The following is a 20,300-nucleotide window of genomic DNA, read 5'->3' as shown; positions in this document are numbered from 1 at the left end:
GTACAATGAAGAACACTAGAACAAGTCATACATGTTTCATTTGATGCACGATGAGAATGGTCAGGGAATGAAGATACTTGGTTCGCCGAGTTTTGGTTAATCAAAAATTGATCAAACCTTTAAGATAAAGACTTCATTTTGGTGCCTATTTCATTTGAATGGTCGACTTGATGTAAGCCAACACTCTTCCTACCTTGTGAATTCCTATCATTCTTAGATGATAGTGTTCTATGCAAAGAATTTTCACTCATGCTCTCATCAAGACGCCACACGTCATCCTCATGCCTATCAATGTATGAGCCACCCATGGAAGCATCAACCATACCCTTATAGTTGTCCGATAAGCTTTCAAAGAAGTATTGAACTAATTGCCATTTGGGCATGTCATGATGTGGACACTTCCTAAGCAATTCATTGAAGCGTTCCCATGCCTCATGAAACGTTTCTCCATCCCCATGTGAAAATTCTCGAATTGAGGTTCTCATGGCATTGGTCTTAGAAACCGGATAGTACTTCTTCAAGAACTCTTGTTGTATTTCTGCCCAAGAAGTGATTGAAAAAGGCCTAAGACTTTGCCTTGTCTTTTAAGGTGAATGGAAAAAGTTTGAGTCTTAAAACTTCTTCCGGCATGTCCGTATATTTTACGGTGGAGCATACTTCAAGAAATTCATCCAAATGCTTGTAAGGTTCTTCACTTGGAAGTCCAAGATAGTTAGGAAGCATTTGAATGGTTTGTGGCTTAATTTCATAATGATGTGCTCTAAATAGAGGCAATTAGATGCATGTATGTGCATTATACTCGTGAAGCACATAATGGTCTCTTAAAGCAAGAGGTGGATTAGCTACTTGAGGTGCAACATGAACACCTTGGTTTTGAATTCCTTGATTGATGATGGGAGGTTGTGGAGCATACATTGGCCTTGGCATTCCATATAGAACTTGGCTTTGTTGTGGTGGTTGGTGAATGAATGGCCTAGGCATGCCTAATGGTACTTGTCTGTTCTCATTGTGCACATTGGGATAAAGGTTACCTTGTTGGTCTATGTGACCAAGGTCCTCAACGTGATCATTATTATGGTCATCCAATGATAGATTGGTTCTATTTGAACTTCCTCTTTCCCTAGGATTTTAAACGATGGATTCAAGATGCAAATCAAGAGGGACAAGAGTTGGTCTCAATGAACGACGTTCATGCATGCACAATGCAAAACACAACAAACACAAAGAATGACAAACATTATGCCTTCACAACAATGCAATTAAACTTCTTCCATAAACACTTAATTCATACTCCCATGCTTTAGCAACAATGAAAAGAAGAGTAAATTGCCTCCACGCGGGCTCACGATTTATCTAAGAAATTAAAAATTAGCCTCCACGCTGGCTGACGATTTAACTAAGGGATTGAGTAAAGAAAGTCTGACAAAGGCCCTTTAGCACTTCAACTCCAAATTTAAAGCTTAGCTTAGCAAAAAAAATTTAAATTTTTAGACTTTTACTTTCTTTGCGTGCTTGAATACTCCTTTGCTTGCTTCCTCTCCAACAATGCACCTAGTTAAGTAAGAACAACACAATAAGTATCCAAAAAGAAAAATAAAAGTAAAGTAAAGACACGATCAAAAGAGTACTAATCCTAATCAATTCCACAAATCCGACGTTGCCTAATCAAATCAATCAATCAATCCCCGGCAACGGCGCCAAAAACTGATGTGGTCCTTGAAGAGTGTGTGCATTATAAGGTGAGGGCCAAGAGTTTTACATTTATAGAAGCCACTACTACCTTTCACTATAAATATAGCTAGGGCGAGTAGGGATCGTCCCAAGGGATTGTGAGGATCGAACAAGGTCGTGGAATCGTTATTAGGGCTAGTAGGTCGAGTGATCAAATAATTAGTTGGTTGGTTAATTAGATAACAACTAAATTAAACTAAGTGATAACAAAAAAATGCAATTAAGAGTAAGTAAGAGAGAGAGAGATCTTGGGGTTTAGAGATCACCACCAAGCAATGCATTTCTATACCATTAACAAGTGATTAATTAGGGCAAATGGTGTGTTGCAATATTGGTGTGTGTGTGTGTTTGGTTGATTCAACAAGCAAGGATGACTAGTTAAGCATGTATTATCTAAACATCATATGAAAGGCACAATATATCTAAGCAATGAAACATATATTGTCTAAACAACATGTGAAAGACACAATAGATCAAAACAAGTCATTAATCCTTTCATTAAGCTCACAATCCAAATACAACACAAGGATAGAGACATATGCTACTTGCATTCAAAAGCTTGGATCATTAAACAACAAGTATAGATTGTCTTCCCATTTAACACTACACTACAACTACACTACATCTACACTACTAGCATGAAAATAAACTAGGGGAGAGGCACAATCCATCAAGAAATAAGTATGAACCATCAAGAGAATCACAAGAGCATCCATTTAAGCACTATGTTTTGACAATCATGGTGAGACAATTACTTGACATTTTTCAATATTTTCATAATATTTCATGAAGTTAAAAATACATAAGATACAATATACATGTCTTTGGCCTCCGGCCTTATCTTATACATGTCAAATACATTGCATAGAGTGTCCTTATGTACACTTTACATATATGGAATCAAAGAATACGTGTTTTATACAAAATGCTATGAATTGGTATTTCATGCTAACATTTGCATGAAATAGAAACTGACATGCTAGAAGTCATCCCACTGAACAGTAAGCATCACGAACCAAGTCTTCGTACCTGATCAAATGCCCTAGTAACTTCAGGGTGAGTAAACAAGTTTACTCGTAGAGAATGAGCATGCATCGACTCGATTTCTTTAGAGATTTTTAGGACTAACATGATATAATTCAAAAGGGATCATGCCACCTAACGTTTATGTCAAAGATTAGACTCAGGGATCATCCTAAGCTACCATGGAGTACAAGCAACAAGAATCATGATATATATACATATGTAAAACAAGTCAAAGTTGGGATAATCCAAGAATATGGCAAAGAGGTTACTTGAACATAGATTAATATGAATTGCATTATCAATACAATTAAGCAAGGCTTGGAATAATTCCATACAACACGACAAAAGGATACTAGAACATAGATTAACATGAATTGCATTATCAATACAATTAACATGATTGGAGCATTCCAATTAACACGAAAGGGTTAATACACGAAATCAAGAATAATGCATAATATCTATGCGATTAAACAAGGATGGAACATTCCATGAAACACGAAAGGAGTTATACATGAATCAAGAATAAGGCATAATATCTATGCAATGAAACAAGAAAGGAACATTCCATGAAACACGAAAAAAAATTAAATGTTCAAGGAATGCAACACTTGAAATTTAAAGAGTGAAATCAAACAATGTGGAAACTTGGATATCGCCCGGATTAAAACCGTACTCTTGGGATCACTTTAGGGCTATTAACCCAATGGTACCTTCCCCTAGTCTTGGGATCACTTTAGGGCTATCAACCCAGGGTACCTTCCCCTATTCTTGGGATCACTTTAAGGCTATCAACCCAAGGGTACCTTCCCCTGTTCTTGGGATCACTTTAGAGTTATCAACCCAAGGGTACCTTCCTTTGTTCTTAGGATCACTTTAGGGTTATCAACCCAAGGGTACCTTCCCCTGTTCTTGGGATCACTTTAGGGTTATCAACCCAAGGGTACCTTCCCCTATTCTTGATTGATATCCCAAGTCCCAAAATCAACAAGTTGTGTAAGCCAAGATTGTATTAAAATACAAGAAATGCATTAACCACGTTTCATGCACAACTAAGATTTTGGAACACACAAGTCATGCCCTAAGTTCATCAACTATAATGGCATGTGAAATGTCAAGAAAACATAGTATGCATCTATATAGATTAGAACCAAGATATATAGCATAAAAAATCCATTGAAGTACATATACCACAAGTATAAGACACATGATTCAATTACGTATTTAACAACACATGAGTAACTTAAATCATTCTAAGACAACCATGCTAGTTCATTAACTACCTTAATAAGATCAAGATACAAGGGGTCTAGATACATGATGAAAAGCTAAAAGCTTCATGAAATACAAGTCCAACATCAAGTTACAAGTTCATTTCATACGAGACACGACCATGTGATTTAAATTCCATACAAAGGAAATAAACAAATGTAAGTCTCAAAACTTATTCGATTATTTTCAATTGATACATGTGAAGGAACTTGTCAAGAAAAGCATGAATTCCAATTTAGAAACTTAATCAAGACCAAGAAGCTATTGAATGGATTTTAATTATTCCATTTAATTAAAATCTCTAGGTTTTGAAATTCATCTAAATGATCTCAAATTAATATATGTTATACAACATGTCAAGATTTGATTTAAGGACACGATACGAATACATTCCGTGCAATGAACGGCCATGAGTATTAAACTTTACTACTAGAAAAATAATAAATGAAAAGTTTCAAAACTTAATCAATTATTCTAGATTTAATATATATGAAACTACATGACATGCATATCAAGAATATCAAGTCAAAATTCCAATGGAGTGAATAATACACTCGGAGCAATTTAATTAATCAAATTAATTAAATATTACTAGATTTCAAAACATCTCTGATTACTCTCAAATTCACCTATGTTGAAGAGCATGCTAGGGCGTAATATAATATGCTAACACACATTGATTTCAAACTAGTTAAGGCCACATGACTTAATCTTTTACCTAAGATAAATATTAAATAAAATCTTCGTTACGTGTCTAAATGATCTAGATTTAATATATGTCAATGATCATGTCAAGGGGTAATTTAATATCATGCTACATATTTAAACAAAGATATGAACAACCGGGAAAATTAAATCTTACACAAAGAAATAATTAATTAAAAATTCTAGATTTGACATCCAAGCATGTAAACAAGTAGTACAAGCATCCATAGCATGTAATATAGCAAGAATATAATCTATAACACCCCCTACCTCGATTTGAGATGAAAACCTCAAAGGCCCACCGAAATAAAAGTGCTCCAAATCTGACGATACCGAAGGGTTTTGTCGGGGACAACACGGTGAACAAGAATCCCCAAGAAGCTCCATGAAAATCCAAACTTGAACTTGAAACCCAAACTCAAATGTGGTTAGAAATGGATTCCAATAAGGGTGAAAGGGGCGCGTTGTCAAGACAAGCATTAAACGTTAAGGTCGAAGAGTTTTCACTCGAGGGAAGTGGCCGGAAAAAGAAGAAGAAGCATGGCAGCCCCTTGGCAACCATGGCTGCCGGCCAAGAGAGAGGAGAGAGAGAAGAAAATCTGACTTTTCTTCTTAAGACCCTCTATTTATAGAAAAACCCTAAAAGTGTCCCGAAAAGGCCCCGCTAGGTTTGGAAAAGTGGATTTTGAGCAAACGCGCTCAAATGGTAAAACTCTGTGAATGAAAAAAGATTCTAAATGAGAAAACATGAACAACGGAAGAAACGGCGTCGAAAACCGAGTACCGAGCAGAAAGATATGCTCTGAACAAGTTCGGCGGCAACCGGGGTCAGAAAATCTGAAACTGGAGAAAAATGACCAGAACGGAATTCTAAGAGTACACGACTCGACAAAATACGAAAATGAATCCCGTACGAGGATCCAGGCTCCAGACGAGATATTTTGCAATAACTTTCATTAATTGCACAATGGCCCCTCTAAAAAGGGTTAACTACACTAATGCCCCAGAATGAAAATATCTTCCAAAAATATTTTCTTAGATACCCCTGAAATAAAATATCTTCAAAAGATATTTATGAAAAACACCCCAAAAAAAGAAAATAATTTCAAAGAACTATGCATCCATGCTCCTATGGACACTGGAAGCAACCCGAGTACTTTCTCGCAAAAATAAGGATACGTATTTCGAGAAAACTACTGAAGATGAAGGTACGTGAAGTCAAAAACTAACTCCGAGTACGAAAAGTGAGGTTTTGCCAAACAAGTGACAAACGGAGATAAGACAGAATAGGGAAAATGACGAAATAGCGTATAGTGTCCGAAAAGTGAAAATGCAGAAATGACTCGGTCCTCAAAGGAAGTTGTCAATCCATGGAAAAGAGTCTCAGAAATCATTTCCAAGCACTAGAGACAACACTAAGCGACAAGAAATAGAGTTCAGAAAGGAAAATTAAACGAAAAAAATTCATTCGTAAAATTTCAGGAAAAAAGAAAAGGGAGGTAAATGACCAGGTCGTTACATCAAATGAGTCCTAGTGGAGGTGCTTGTGCACACTTTGCACCACCCAATTTGAAAATGAACCCTTAAAGGCTCGAATTTTCCTATTTTAGCCCAAAAATGCAAAATATGAAACAAGAATGTAAAACATAAAACAAAATGGTGTTTGGCCCTTGGCCACACCTCATACATGGTAAATGAATGCCAAATGATGAATTTCATACACAATGTACGCTCTGGTACAAAAATGACATATTAAAACCCTAATTTTCATACTTTTCTCATTAAAGGCAAAATTCAACATTATGGGTATTCATGGATTTCAAATGAAGTTTGGCCCTTGACCACATATCCTATACATGAAATAAGTGTCAAAAAGTGTGCTTAGGCACACATTACAAGTCCAAGGCAAAAATGACATTTTTGTCTTAACTATGCATGACAACTTTAAAAGGTAAAAATCAAATATGTTAACGCTTACATGTGAACAATAATGCATTTAAATGAACTTCGATCCAATGACATGATCTAGGGATATTGTGCATCCCAAACTAAGGCATCCATACCTGAAAAATCACCCGATAACTTTGGGATGAATAAACAAGTTACTCGTAAGGAATGAGGATGCAAAGACCTAACGTTTTACAAAGTTATTATATTAACTTGAAACCATTCAAAAGGATTATGCCACCTAACGTCTATGTCATAAGCGAGACTCAAGAATCATCCTAAGCTACTTTAAAGCATTCTGATCATAAACTACAACATTTATGCAATTAAACAATATAGAAGCATACTATACAACGCAACTAGATATAGATCATCGAAGTTATCAACTTGAAATCTAAAATACGAAATCAACTAAAATGGCTCATGTCACCTAACGTCTATGTTCCAAATAAGTCTAAGGAATCATCCTAGGCTACATTAGAACAATAAAACACAAATCACAATATTGATGCAATTCAACTAACATTGGAACTTCCAATACAATGCATTAAGCATGATTTCTCAAAGTTAACATCTTGAAACTTAAAATGGGAAATCAAATAAGGAACAAAAAGTTATAACATCATCTAGTTATCAACTTGAAATGAAATGCGAAATCAAACAAGGTGGATACTCGGACATCACGCCAGATCAGACCAATAACGTGGTTACTTTAGGATTACTACCCACGGGTAACTTCCCTATGTGTGCACTAAACTATAGGGGGACAATCCCCCGTACTAGAACCATGCCCCAGCCTTAGTCAAACAACGACATCCTAAGTTTCCAAAATCAACAAGTTGTACAACAACGTATGTATCAATATGTATATACAAGATAATCAATTATCTACCATGCACAACCAAATTTGGAAGCACACACAATACATGCTATAAGTCCACAACTACTATGGCATAAAATATATTAAATACAAAGTGTGCAACTCATTACACAAGACAACAATATATTCAATAAAGGAAACAAGTTCTCCTGAATATAAATATAACAACTATGTTATCCAATGCTCAATACGTAACTAAGTGAATATACAGCAAGTCCAAGTTCATGATTTAAACATAGAAACAACTAGAATTTAATTAAATAAAAATAATTAAATTCTCTAGATTTCAAATCAATTCCAAATAACCTCAAATTAATATATGTTAAATAATATAGCATGGTCATTACATATTTCAAATCAAAAGTACAAAATGAGCAAGGTATCATCACGTAGAATTTAATTAATTTGAATTAATTAAATCTCTAAATCTCAAAAGTTATTCAAATGATCCCAAATTAATATATAATAAGGATTAAGTCATGGTCATGCTATATATCAAGTTTAAAATCGAATACAAAAAAGGTACAATTAAGTAGAATTTAAATCAAATTAAATTTATTAAATTTTTAGATTTGAAAACTCATTTAAATTATCCCAATTAATATACAACAAAGATCAAGTCATGGCTATGCCATATACCAAGTCTAAAGTGAGTTATAGGCAAGCTACAATTAATCATTAATTTCTTAAATTAATAAAAGACATGCATACAACTTATATATCACTACAAAAGCAATTAATTCACTTAGATAATAAACTAGAACACCCACAACCTCACTAGAGAAGTGTCTCTCTAGAATCCAAGGCAAGCAAGCTCAAAATGGTAAACCCTTCTAGGGTTATGTAGAGGAAGGTGATGCAAGGTTTTGTATTCCAAGCTTCATGGTCAAAGGTGAGTGGAAGGGCCTCAAAAGTCAATTTCAAAGCCTAAGCATCGAGCTCCTCTAATGGTGGCTAGGATTTGTGGAGAGGAAGATGAAGAGGAAATGATATGATAAGGTGTGAGTGGAGGAGTTAGAAACCCTCCACTTACTATGTGATCCTACACCATGGTCAACACACACTACTCTTGGTCAATTGAACAAAAACCCTTCTTTAATAACATAATCCCAAAGTAGGTCCCTCCTCTAAATATCTTGCAAACTTAATTGCAAAGTGGTCCTCAAAACAAAAATAATTACTTTATTTAATAACACTAAAACCCTAAAAATCAAAAATGTTTCTAAAAAATCATGCATTCATGCCCTTTTACGAAAAATTAAGCAACTAGCATACTTTTCTATAAAAGTAAAAATACACATAGCATGGAATTTAAATGTCGTGGATGCATGCAAAACCGGAATCAAATCCGAACACGAAAAGTGAGGTTATGCCAACAAAGTGACAAACGGGAAAAAGACGAAAAATGAATAGCGTCCAAAAAGTGAAAATGTGGAAATGACTCGGTCCTTAAGGGAAGTTGTCAATCCAAAGGAAAGAGTCTCGGAAACCATTTCCGAGCACTCAAGACGACAATAAGTGACGAGAAACCAAACGCAAAAAAGAAAAGACAACAGAAAAAAAAAAATTATCCGTAAAATTTGAGGAAAAAGGAAATAAAGGAAAATGACCAGGTCATTACATGCATGACCAACAATGTGTTACTTGAATCATATAACGACATGATAACAAAATATTACAACAATAAGAATTCAGTTTCAACACCACAGTGGAACATTATGTCATGGAAATTTTCTTAATATTATAACATGCTTTCTTGAAGAAATAGTTCTCATAAAATTTACCTCATATCATGCATAACATTCACATGTAACATGTTCAACTTTAACACGTAAGTTCATTCACCACACCTAACACATAAGCACCTTTAGCAATTTCATTAAAACATACACACTTTAGCATGTTTTCCTCTACATACAAAGCTTGCAATCACATTGATAAAATTCAGTAAAAATACAATTTTCCAAGTATACACATCACCACATAAGAAATTTTCAATTTTCAATTTTCATAATGTTACAATATGCTCACATGAAGCTATAATCACACATAAACGTGTCATGTCTATCAAGTCACCTTCAATCTTTGCATTTAAACATGTATTAATTAAGCATGTAGTTCCACCCATCCCATATAATACATAATCATCTTGGACATGCTCAGCAAGTAACAATTTACAAGTATTGCGTCAACACATAAAGAATATATAATTTTTATTTCCTGGAGTAGTCTGCACTAAAGAGGTTATAACTCTCTCCACAAATGGAATCTGTGGCTGGGGTTGGTACCATTGGAAGGATGACTTCGAGCCGGTCAGTTTAGACTCAAGAATGACCCAATTTGAGTCTAAAATTAAGAAGTTATAGTCATTTGAAGTTAAGGTCGCAATACAGAAAATCTGCAAAAACAGGGCTCGAGCCGGATGTTTTGGGCTAGAGCTCTGGAAGCAAAATTCCAAAAATCTGCAGGCAAGGCTCGAGCCGGAGGTTTTGGGCTCGAGCCCTGGGCTCACAGTTTCAGTTTTAAGCATACTTTTTCAACAAAAATCAATAGAAATGATTTCATAAAAGTAAAGGGGGTGAGGTTTAGACAATCCTACCTCAAAGAAGCTCAAACCCTTGAGACAAACACCTCAAAACCACCGAAGGAATGGATCAAAACCACCAAATAAGGAAGAAGTGAAAAGCAAGCTCTTCCTTTGAAGCACAATCAAAACCCCCTCTTTTAAAGAAAAATCTGTAAATCAGTGGTGAAGGAGGGTCTCTAATTTCTACATCAATGAAGAAGCTCACTCTTTTGGAAACATTTTTCATTCTCAAAGCAACTTCAAACTCTCACAAGAAGGTCACAAAAATGGAGCTTAAATAAAAGACAATGGAGGAGGAAGGGAGAGAACAAGTGGAATGTTTGTTTGTCAAGCCTACAAGACACATGCACAAAACCATGCCAAAGGACAAATACATCATTCCTTCATCCCTAAATTCCTCCCATGTCCTTACCATGACAAAGACCATATCCCTCATGAAATGTACAATGACCTATAATAACAATAATCATACTCAGCAATAAAATAAATAAACACAAATGCAAAAAATGCCTGAAAAAAATCAGAAAAGTGAGAAACCTCATAGTCTACCCTCCTTAAGAGATTTCGTCCTCGAAATCTACTCTCCTTAAACGGAAAGGCGTCGTGCCTTCTACAATTATAGAACTTGCCAAGGAAACTCTTAACTAGTGACACAACACAAACTGCGGAGTCCATAGAGTCGCACAAAATGATTACAAAGACTACTTACTGCAAGATCGCCAGGGACCCCAAAATGCAATGTAACCTCAAGTGAAGTAGGAGTGTCTAACTAATGAGTTCCATTGTCCATTTTTCCAAATAAAGGCTCCCATCAATTTTATTAAAAATATTTGAAAAATAAAAAATGGATACAACTAGTAGACTACAATATTTTCTTAAATATAATTCTTTTTATAAAAATATTAACAAACATGGTAAGTCCCTCGCAAAGCTTCACAACAATTCTTTAGAAATGTCAATTAACAAAGAGCAGCTCTCCTCTAGTAGTAGTACAGTATAAATAGAGCAAGGTTAAGTCCCTCGCTACCAAGCATCAAATTCATGCAAGAAAATTAACTCCACAAATTCAAATATATGAAAAGGTAGATTCTTTAATGTCCTTGAACTTATCCTGATACAAATATACATAATTCCCAGTACCAAAATAACCTGAACACACAACTTGGTAAAGTAATAGAACTACTAGCACACAGAAACCATTAAGGAAAATACTTTTCCTGAAAACAAGTTTTTGAATACAAAAGATTCAAACTTCAAAATGTTGGGACAAAGCTTCATTTGCATAGCAGGTTTACATATATCTTCCATGCTCACTAATGTATAGCAAGGTACTATTAATATTTTGTACTTTATTGATCTTGACCACACAAAAACAGTACCCTTCCAGCTCAATCTTGCTGTCATCAACATAAAAGAAGGCTGTCATGGTTACAACATAGTTGCTTCAATCTTTTCCTGCAGACTAGCACCACCATGTAGAATAAATGGACATAACAGAAGCCTTAGTTCAGCATCATCAGACAAATCTCCACAGCTCGTAAACATTACAAATCAGCAACAAAAACATGATGGCTGCATTTTCAGACTGTATATACCTGGAACTAGTCCTTAGAAACATAACTTGCTAGTGAATGTATATGCTGAAAAAAAACACAGATCGTCAACTGTCCCTGCCAATGCACTTCTCTGGTATTCCACAGAGTAAAAGCTACGTTTAGGGCCTATCCCCACCTACCAATACAAAGAACTGAAACATCTAATGGATAACTCGTGGCAGATAGAAACCACATACGCAGATATGCCCTAGATTTGCAATACTGACCTAGGGTGCAGAAAACAGCTTAGACCAGTTCTCCACTCAAAGAAAATAGTGTGATCTTGCCCCAAACAAATGTTCCTCTTCCTTTGCTTACCCACACGTATCCCCAAGTACACAAAAAAGAAAAACAATACACTATCCCTAATTGATTTGCATCTAAAACTTACCTTCTTGAATAGATGTAACACACTGTAATTATAGTATTTTCAACAAGTGACCCACATTCCTTTAACTTTCCCCAAAATCTAATGAACTAACATCATATTATGCAGCCGTAACCAACTTTGGGCCACTTCATCACCATGATTGATTGAATCAAGCACCTATCCCCATACCTGTCTCAGTATTAGTTTCTGCCAGGGTAATAGTAATTGGTTGCCATCCCGACTGATGATGTATAATCCACCTCTTCACAGTGATTATCATGTTTAAGACCTGGAGTGCATTGCCCAAAGCGAGCTCTCTTAAGCATGCATTTTTCAGAATCAAAGCTGCTTCATACCTATATAGCAGATAGAATAACATAAGAAGTGGTTTGCAGCCAACATAAAGTTCCAGAAAATGAAAATAGCCAAAATAAAAAATAAAAAAATAAACAATAACAAAAGAAAATAGACCTGCATTTAGAAGCCATTATTGCTGAACGTCCAGCAGCAGAAGACAGAAATTTCTGAATTCCATTCCATGTTGGCTTCGGGTACTGATTAGGATTACCCCCAAGGAGGTTCACACACTTCCATACTTTCTCATTTTTACCAAGATACAGCTGCACCGCACCTAAGTTTTGTTTAACTATCATATGTTGCTCAATTGCACAATCCAGGGCCTTCCTCACTTCAATATTGCGGTGTTTTGAATCACCATAATGAATGCAATCGGTTATGTTTGCTTCAGTAGGCAAAATCTTTTCAACTCTTAAGGAATTTAGGGCAAGTAAGATAACCCCTATAAGGCCTTGAATATATGGTTGTGGACATCCTTGAGTTCCCCAGAAACCATTACCAGAAACAGGATTAGCAACCATTGAGGATGGCAAAGGGACTGGAAACTCAGGACCACGAGGATACCTATTGTTCATAGTATCATGGTAAAATGGCTGGCCCGGCTGCAGAATATCACTTTTCTGTGGTATATTTTTGTAGGTTAAGTTTGGGGACTCAAATCTTTGATTAAAATTTGGAATATTCTGAGAATAGTTGGGGTATTCGGACATGGTAAGCCTACCAATATCAGACATATTTGCAAGTGGGGCGGACGAAAATCTAAAACCATCAGATTTAGGAGGCATAGGATGGAAAATTTTGTTACGTGAATTTGGTTCAAACCAGTTGTCTGTTGCAAAAGTCAGTCGAGGTTGAGGAAATTGATTTTTTGAAATTTCCGCAAAATTACTGCGATTGTTCCCTGAAGATTCAAGATTGCTAGAAAATAAATTGAGGGCTGGTCGAGGTTGAGGAAATTGATTTTTTGAAATTTCCGCAAAATTACTGCAATTGTTCCCTGAAGACTCAAGATTGACAGAAAATAAATTGGGGGCAGACCTACTTTCAGAGATGACAGGCTTGCTAGCACCAAAAAATTCGTGAGGAGCTTTCTTAAAAATCTTTCCTGGTGCATTATCTGGCAGCTGAGAGCAGTCATCATTCTTAATTCCTTGGATCTCAACTGGGCCACTTGAAGCTGTTTTGCTGGGCTGAGTTGGGTCTTTCAAAATGTATTTCCCTTTATATTTACTTTCACCAACTCTTCCAGGATTACTGAACTTCTGATTTACCAAGTAAAGACTTCCGGAGTTGGAATATGCAGGTTGATCAATTTGATCAGGGTTGGAAGAAGGGTTCCGCAACATTTCATTATTTGTACTAATAGAAAGTTGTGATGATTCAGCACAGGTAAGCGGGGATCCTCCAGCAACTAGGCTCATCCACAGCCATACACTCTTTGCGGCCGCAATGAGAGCGGTAGATGCTTTTAGTGGTTGAGCTAGAAGGATATTATATCTCCTCATGCGCAACTGATGGAGTGCATTAGAGAAATCCCTATCACCAGAAATCAGTAAATAATTTGCAGGGGCAGGATTGTCCACAGCCCAGAACAGCATATCAACTAAAATTTTCTTATCGCTTGCATCTTTAACCCCTGCTCAGAAATTCAACATGTCAACAAAGATAATCCAAATCCGGACACATTGTTTTCTCTCGTTTTTGTGTAATTGGACATTGGGGGAAATAGAAATGGAGTGTGCTCTAGAAAGCCAAACAACCAAGAAAATACAAAGCATGGCTGAGGGAGAGACAGAATAAAGAATAGAAACCCACTTAAGAGAGCTAAAGAGCACTGAAAACCTTATAAAAATGACTGACAGACTTCTCAACAAATTAAACCAGAGAGAAAGTGTGAGATGCAAGACAGCTATGTAAGAATAACAGTAGACACTTGGATCTTAAAGAATTTGTAGATTCTGCCACCGAACTATGTACAGGCTTATTAAAGGAAATAAGCATGCAAACAACATCAAAGCAGCTGACATAATTTAGTTATGTCCGATTGCAAAAGCAAATAAGCATGCAAACATCAAAGGAGTCGTTTCCTACAACTTTTTAAAAATGAATATTCAAATAAAGGCCGGCCATATAATAGTGAATTATGGTCACCATAGACAGATGGTGTAAATTCAATCTTAATCCAAGAACAAAAATAAATAGAGGAAGAGGGATCACAAAAACAAGCACCTGCATTCCATTATTTCAAACTGCTTTTGTATGATTCTGTTTCTTCAGGTTTAAAATTTTTGCATATCAATAAAAAAATATTATGCATATACTGTTGAGCAGAAATTTCATTAGTTGCTTAAGGTTATTATGTGATCGAAGTGTAACTCTAAAATTGAAAATTAAATTGTAATATTGTGTAAAACACTTACTAGACCAATCATATTTTATGGACAGAATATTGAATTAAGATACAACATATTTAAATGAGCGTGCACGGAATGAAAATGTAGTAAAGACTAAATGGAAAGAAAACATAATATTAGAAATGAACACATTAGCCAGATGGTTAAAGTAGCATACATTGGAAATAGAAAGATAGCCTATCAATTAATAGTAATTCGACTATGATCAATGAAAACTATTAACTACATCACTGAAAAAGATAATCACTAATAGTACCACGTAATGATCCGTCACCGCATTAGATATTAAAAATTATTTATAATATGGTCTACTGGAGAAAAAAAAAAAAAAAACATACAAAATGTCTAATCGTGGTCTACAACAAAAGGCGACGAAGATGAATAGCAGCAATGAACATGATGAGAATCTCTCAAGATCAATCACTTATTTACGATTTACGAAATGATAAAGTGAGACATTAGTGAACATAGAGATCTAGGTTGGAATGTCTTACTAACTAGTTGTACACTCCCATGACCTAGGTTTGATCTTTAAATGGCTCAAATTAATGTTTTAGACACAAAAAAAAAAAAGAAATGAGAGAAAAGAAAAGAAATGATCTAAAAAGATGACAATTATCTCATTGCAAAAGGCAACTTTTTTCTTCCTTACAATTAAGGCTATTTTGGTATTTTGAAGTTTCATTAAATGTCTATCCTCTCTCTTCAAATCCTGATAGTAAATATACAATTTGAGGAGTTCATTAATCCCTCATTTTTCTTTTTTTCTCCATCCAATTCCATCAGTCCAAGCAAAGCCAAAGCTCATCAATCGATCAAAAAATTGGTGGATTGATCAAATTTTTGCCAAGAAATTTGTTGGAAAAGCAATGAGATTCGGGTGAAATGTTGATCACTCAAAACTACTCCAGTGCACTTCAACTAATAGGTTGATCATTCAACCTTTCAGGATAAAATGCTTGAAGGTCACTGGAACAAGTTTATTCAATTGATCAATCAATTGAGATTAAACTTATTTGGGAACCGTCCGAAGACAGAATATTAATTGGTTTAACTCTTCTATTTCAGATATAACTCGTATTGGCATAAATATGGGGTTGTAGTCAGTCTAGGGTATCTTTTTAACCTCTAAATATTAGTTATTGATTTTTTAACCTCTAAATATTCGTTATTGATTTTATGTAAGCTTTGAGAATCAATGCAGGGTTTTCATAAGACTCATATTACATATGAGAGAGAATTAAAGCAACAGTACATCAAAAATTATTCTCCAACCGAGTGATTTTGCAAATAACACAAATCTGTACAACCATTGAGAGCAAACTTGGGGGTCATCAAGCTTGTTGATTGGCAGTAGCATAGTCCAAGGAGGATCATTTAGTGTGAGTCTGGGTAAAGATGAAACTAGGGGATTCTTGGGTTAGTTGGTAACCTTTTTTTTTCCTTTTTAAGTAAGATTTCATAAAAGACGCTCAAGAGGGGGGCGCTCCCAAAGGAACACAAAAGACACCTAAGGAGACACAAAATTCAAGCTATTAACTAAGTCCAAAAGATGCCCCAAAGATTTACAATTTGTCCCATTCACCCAAAAGAATAAAGTAGAAAGAATGTTGTATTTGAGAGACCAAATAGGGGGATCCTCTCCATCAAAGGATCTTCTATTACTTTCACCCCTCTCCAAGCTTCTAATATGTCAACCATGGACATAGGAAATACCCAAACCACGCCAAATTTAACCAAGAACATAGACCACACATCCCTCGCCACCAGGCAATGAAGAAGGAGGTGGTTCAGTGACTCTTCCATCTTCTTGCACATGCAACACCACTCCACGACTATATGTCGTCTCCTTTTAAGGTAGTCGAGAGTAAGAATGCTTCCGACAACAGTTGTCCAAGTGAAAAAAGCCACCTTCAAGGGGACTTTCGTTCTCCAAATTGCCTTCCAAGGGAAGTTTAGCCTGGGGTCTCCTCCAAGCTCTTGCAGAAGGACCTAACCCCAAAAATCCCTCCAGGGGTACCCATCCACACCATCTCATCCATAACCCTCAACCTCCACCACCTGGGTGTAGAGGAGCGCAAAGAACTCATAAACCTCTGACAGTTCCCAATCATGCACCTCTCCTCGAAACAAAACATCCCAAGTCGTCTGCCCATTATCAAGCCAATAATGGTCAGCCACCATAGCATGCATATTTGTCAAGATCCTCAAAAAGCCGAGGGAACCTTCGAGCCAATAGTCCTCCCAAAACCTGACGTGCCTCCCACTCCTTACTCTGAACCGAATTCGTTTGGAGAACTCATCCCAACCCTCCTGGATAAGCTTCCAAATACCCACACTCGCTGGAGACTGCACCTCCCTAGACAACCAGCCTCCATCCCCCTCCCCGCATCGACAAGCAATGACCCTCCTCCATAATCTGGATCTCTCGCTTCCAAATCTCCAAAGCCATTTGCCCAGCAAAGCCTTGTTGAATAGGCAGAACCTTCGAATCCCCAAACCTCCCTTTTTGACAGGAACCAAGTGGTATTTAAATTCACCATCCATACCACCCCACAAAAACTTCTTCTGAATCTCATCTAATCTTTGAACCCGGGAAAAGGGACATGAAGTAGGCAGGAAGATTCTCTACATTGAATTGTTCATGCCTGGACCAAGTAACCTATGGTTTTTTCCTTTACAGGGTTTTCTATGCAAAAGTTATCTTTATTTTACATTATTTTTACCATTCTATGTGTTTCAATATTTGTCATCGAGACACATGGATAACTAATTAAACTGAAAATTGGACAACAATTAACTGAAATTTGACTTTTAAAAAAAAACAATTAACTGAAATTTGAAAAGCTAGTTATTTGGAAAAAGTATCCATAAAACCTGCTCACTCCCCTGAACCCCTCTAAGTCTAGTTTGAACTGTTTGTATTCAGAAATATCAGAGCCTTCAGTGTTAATCCATTCCTCCAGGATATGTGATTGTTGGAAAATAAGGATTTATCAAAAGTCCAGACATTTTGTGTGTGGGTATGTGACGGGGTCTGTAATAGCATATGCTCGAATTATAGCTGAGAGTTGAACGATCAATCACCAATTGTCCGCAAAATAAAATTACCACTTGGGGTTTGTGGGAGGAATGCCTTCAGCTGAAATAACACCTTCCGGGGTCACATGAAGCATGTAAGGAGTTGGTCGTGTTGATGGAAAGAACAATTTTGATTAGAGGGGGAAAAAAAAGTCCCAGTTGGACAAAAACGGTTTTTTTAAGCAAACTAAATGGTACTGTTTTATTAGGGCTGATAGTATGAAAATCTACTTTGTTATTCAAATTTCAAAGTTGTATAATTTTTTTTTTTTTTTTTGGATAAATAAAAGAATATTATTAAAAGACGCTCAAGAGGGGAGCGAAACCCAAGGAAAACAAAAGAGCACAAAGGACTCAAGCCTTCATAGAGGCCAAAAAATCAACAATTTCCCCCAACGATCTATGATCTCTCCCTGAAACCCAACAAAAAAGAGTTGAAATAATCGAGAATTTAAGCACCGAAATCGACATCGCCTTTCCTTCAAAGTATCTCCTATTCCTTTCAAGCCAAATACACCACCACCACACACAAAGCGGCGTAGCTCTCCACGCATCCTGCCTGAGAGCCCCCACATGGCAACCTCTCCACATCTCAATCAACTCTCTAGTAGATCCTGGCATAACCTAATAAAACCCAAATAAGCCAAGCATCAAATCCCAACACTCTCTAGCCAAAGAGCAATGAATAAGAAGGTGATCCACAGATTCCTCATCCCGAAGACACATATAACAACGATTGACCACCACCTGGCTTCTCCTTCTCAAATTATCTTGGGTTAAGATCCTACCCAGAACCGAAGTCCACACAAAGAAAGCCACTTTGAGAGGAGCCTTAGAACGCCAAACAGACTTCCAAGGAAAACGAACTCCAGGATCAAAAGAGAGGCACTTGAAGAAAGACCTCACCTCAAAACGCCCCTTGGAGTTTGCGACCCAATACCAACAATCCAAATCCTCCACCACAATCCTCTGGCGATATAACAACTCCAAGAGACGAATTGCCTCATCAATCTCCCAATCCTGAAAGGAACGCCTGAATCGAACATCCCAAACCAGTCTCCCATTATCAAGATGATAACAGTTAACCACCAAGGCCTCCGAAGCAATCCTGTAAAGCTGAGGAAAGGCAAGAGCAAGAGGAGCATCACCACACCACACATCCTCCCAAAAACAAATCCTCCTCCCATCTCTAAGACGAAACCGAATGTGCTTGGAAAAATCATCCCAACCCTTCCGAATAAATTTCCAAACTCCCACCCCCCGAGGATTTCTAACTTCCAATGAGCTCCACCCTCCTCTCATCTCTCCAAAACGACAAGCCACAACCCTCCTCAAAAGCCAATGTCTCTCCACACCAAACCTCCACAACCATTTTCCAAGAAGGGCCTTATTGAAGGGCACCAATGTACGAAGACCCAGCCCACCATTCCGAATAGGCCTGCATACCTGATCCCATCTCACCAAATGGAACTTAAACTCTTCACCTCTGCCCCCCCACAGAAAATTACACTGCAACCTGTCAATCCTCTCCGCAACTGAAGATGGAATCTGAAAGAGAGAGATAAAATAAGTGGGAAGGCTAGAGAGGATACTCTTAATCAGAATAACCCTGCCGCCCTTGGAAAGATACTGCTTCCAACCTGCCAACCTTCTCTCAAATCTATCCACAACTGGATCCCAAATCCCCACACACCTCGAAGGAGCTCCTAGAGGCAAACCTAAGTAAGAAATGGGAAAAGCACCAGTGCGACATCCAAGGATGTCAGCAAAAGTCTCAATCTCAGGAACCTCCCCAACTAGCACCAAAACGCTCTTGCCCACATTCACCTTAAGGCCGGAGACGACTTAGAACCAGATCAAGACACATCTCAGATATCTAATCTGGGACACATTCGCATCACAAAGAACCAGAGTGTCATCAGCAAACATCAAATGAGAGATCTCCAACTGAGAAGCAGCATCCCTGCCTACCCGAAAGCCTCTCACAAGACCCAAATCAGCAGCCCTTCGCATCAATCTACTAAGGGCCTCCATCACAAGCAAGAACAAGAAGGGGGAGAGAGGATCCCCCTGTCTCAAGCCCCTTGAGCTAGAGAAAAAACCGGTAGGAGCACCATTAATAAGGACCGAAAAGCGAGCACTGGAAATACAAAACTGAATCCATCTCCTCCACCTAACACCGAACCCCATCCTCTCCATCAAGTACAGAAGAAAGCTCCAACTCACATGGTCATATGCTTTCTCAATGTCCAACTTACAAAGAACACCCGGGACCCCACTACGCAATCTGTGGTCCACACTCTCACTAGCAATAAGAACTGAATCCAAAATCTGA

The 20,300-nt window shown here is 37.1% G+C and overlaps 1 protein-coding gene and 1 pseudogene across 1 annotated transcript in view; one reads left to right on the top strand and one right to left on the bottom strand.

The window, feature by feature from the left end:
* Positions 1-381: 381 nt before the first annotated feature.
* LOC132310684 (small nucleolar RNA R71) lies at positions 382-480 on the top strand (annotated as a pseudogene).
* A 10,867-nt stretch (positions 481-11,347) lies between these two features.
* The window catches only part of LOC132306074 (uncharacterized), a 32,857-nt gene continuing 23,904 nt past the window's right edge, over positions 11,348-20,300 (bottom strand). The window contains exons 2-4 of the mRNA XM_059803277.1: positions 12,585-14,106; positions 12,303-12,469; positions 11,348-11,788 (exon numbers count right to left, since the gene is read on the bottom strand). Coding sequence (XP_059659260.1) covers positions 11,757-11,788; positions 12,303-12,469; positions 12,585-14,106 — 1,721 coding nt within the window. The 3' untranslated portion in view covers positions 11,348-11,756. The remainder of the gene's footprint in view (positions 11,789-12,302; positions 12,470-12,584; positions 14,107-20,300) is intronic.

Source organism: Cornus florida, unplaced genomic scaffold (assembly GCF_030987335.1).
Source record: "Cornus florida cultivar Cherokee Brave unplaced genomic scaffold, ASM3098733v1 CherokeeBrave_3.0.0_Hap2_Chr05, whole genome shotgun sequence".
Taxonomy (NCBI): domain Eukaryota; kingdom Viridiplantae; phylum Streptophyta; class Magnoliopsida; order Cornales; family Cornaceae; genus Cornus; species Cornus florida.
This window is presented reverse-complemented; position numbering and strand designations above follow the sequence as displayed.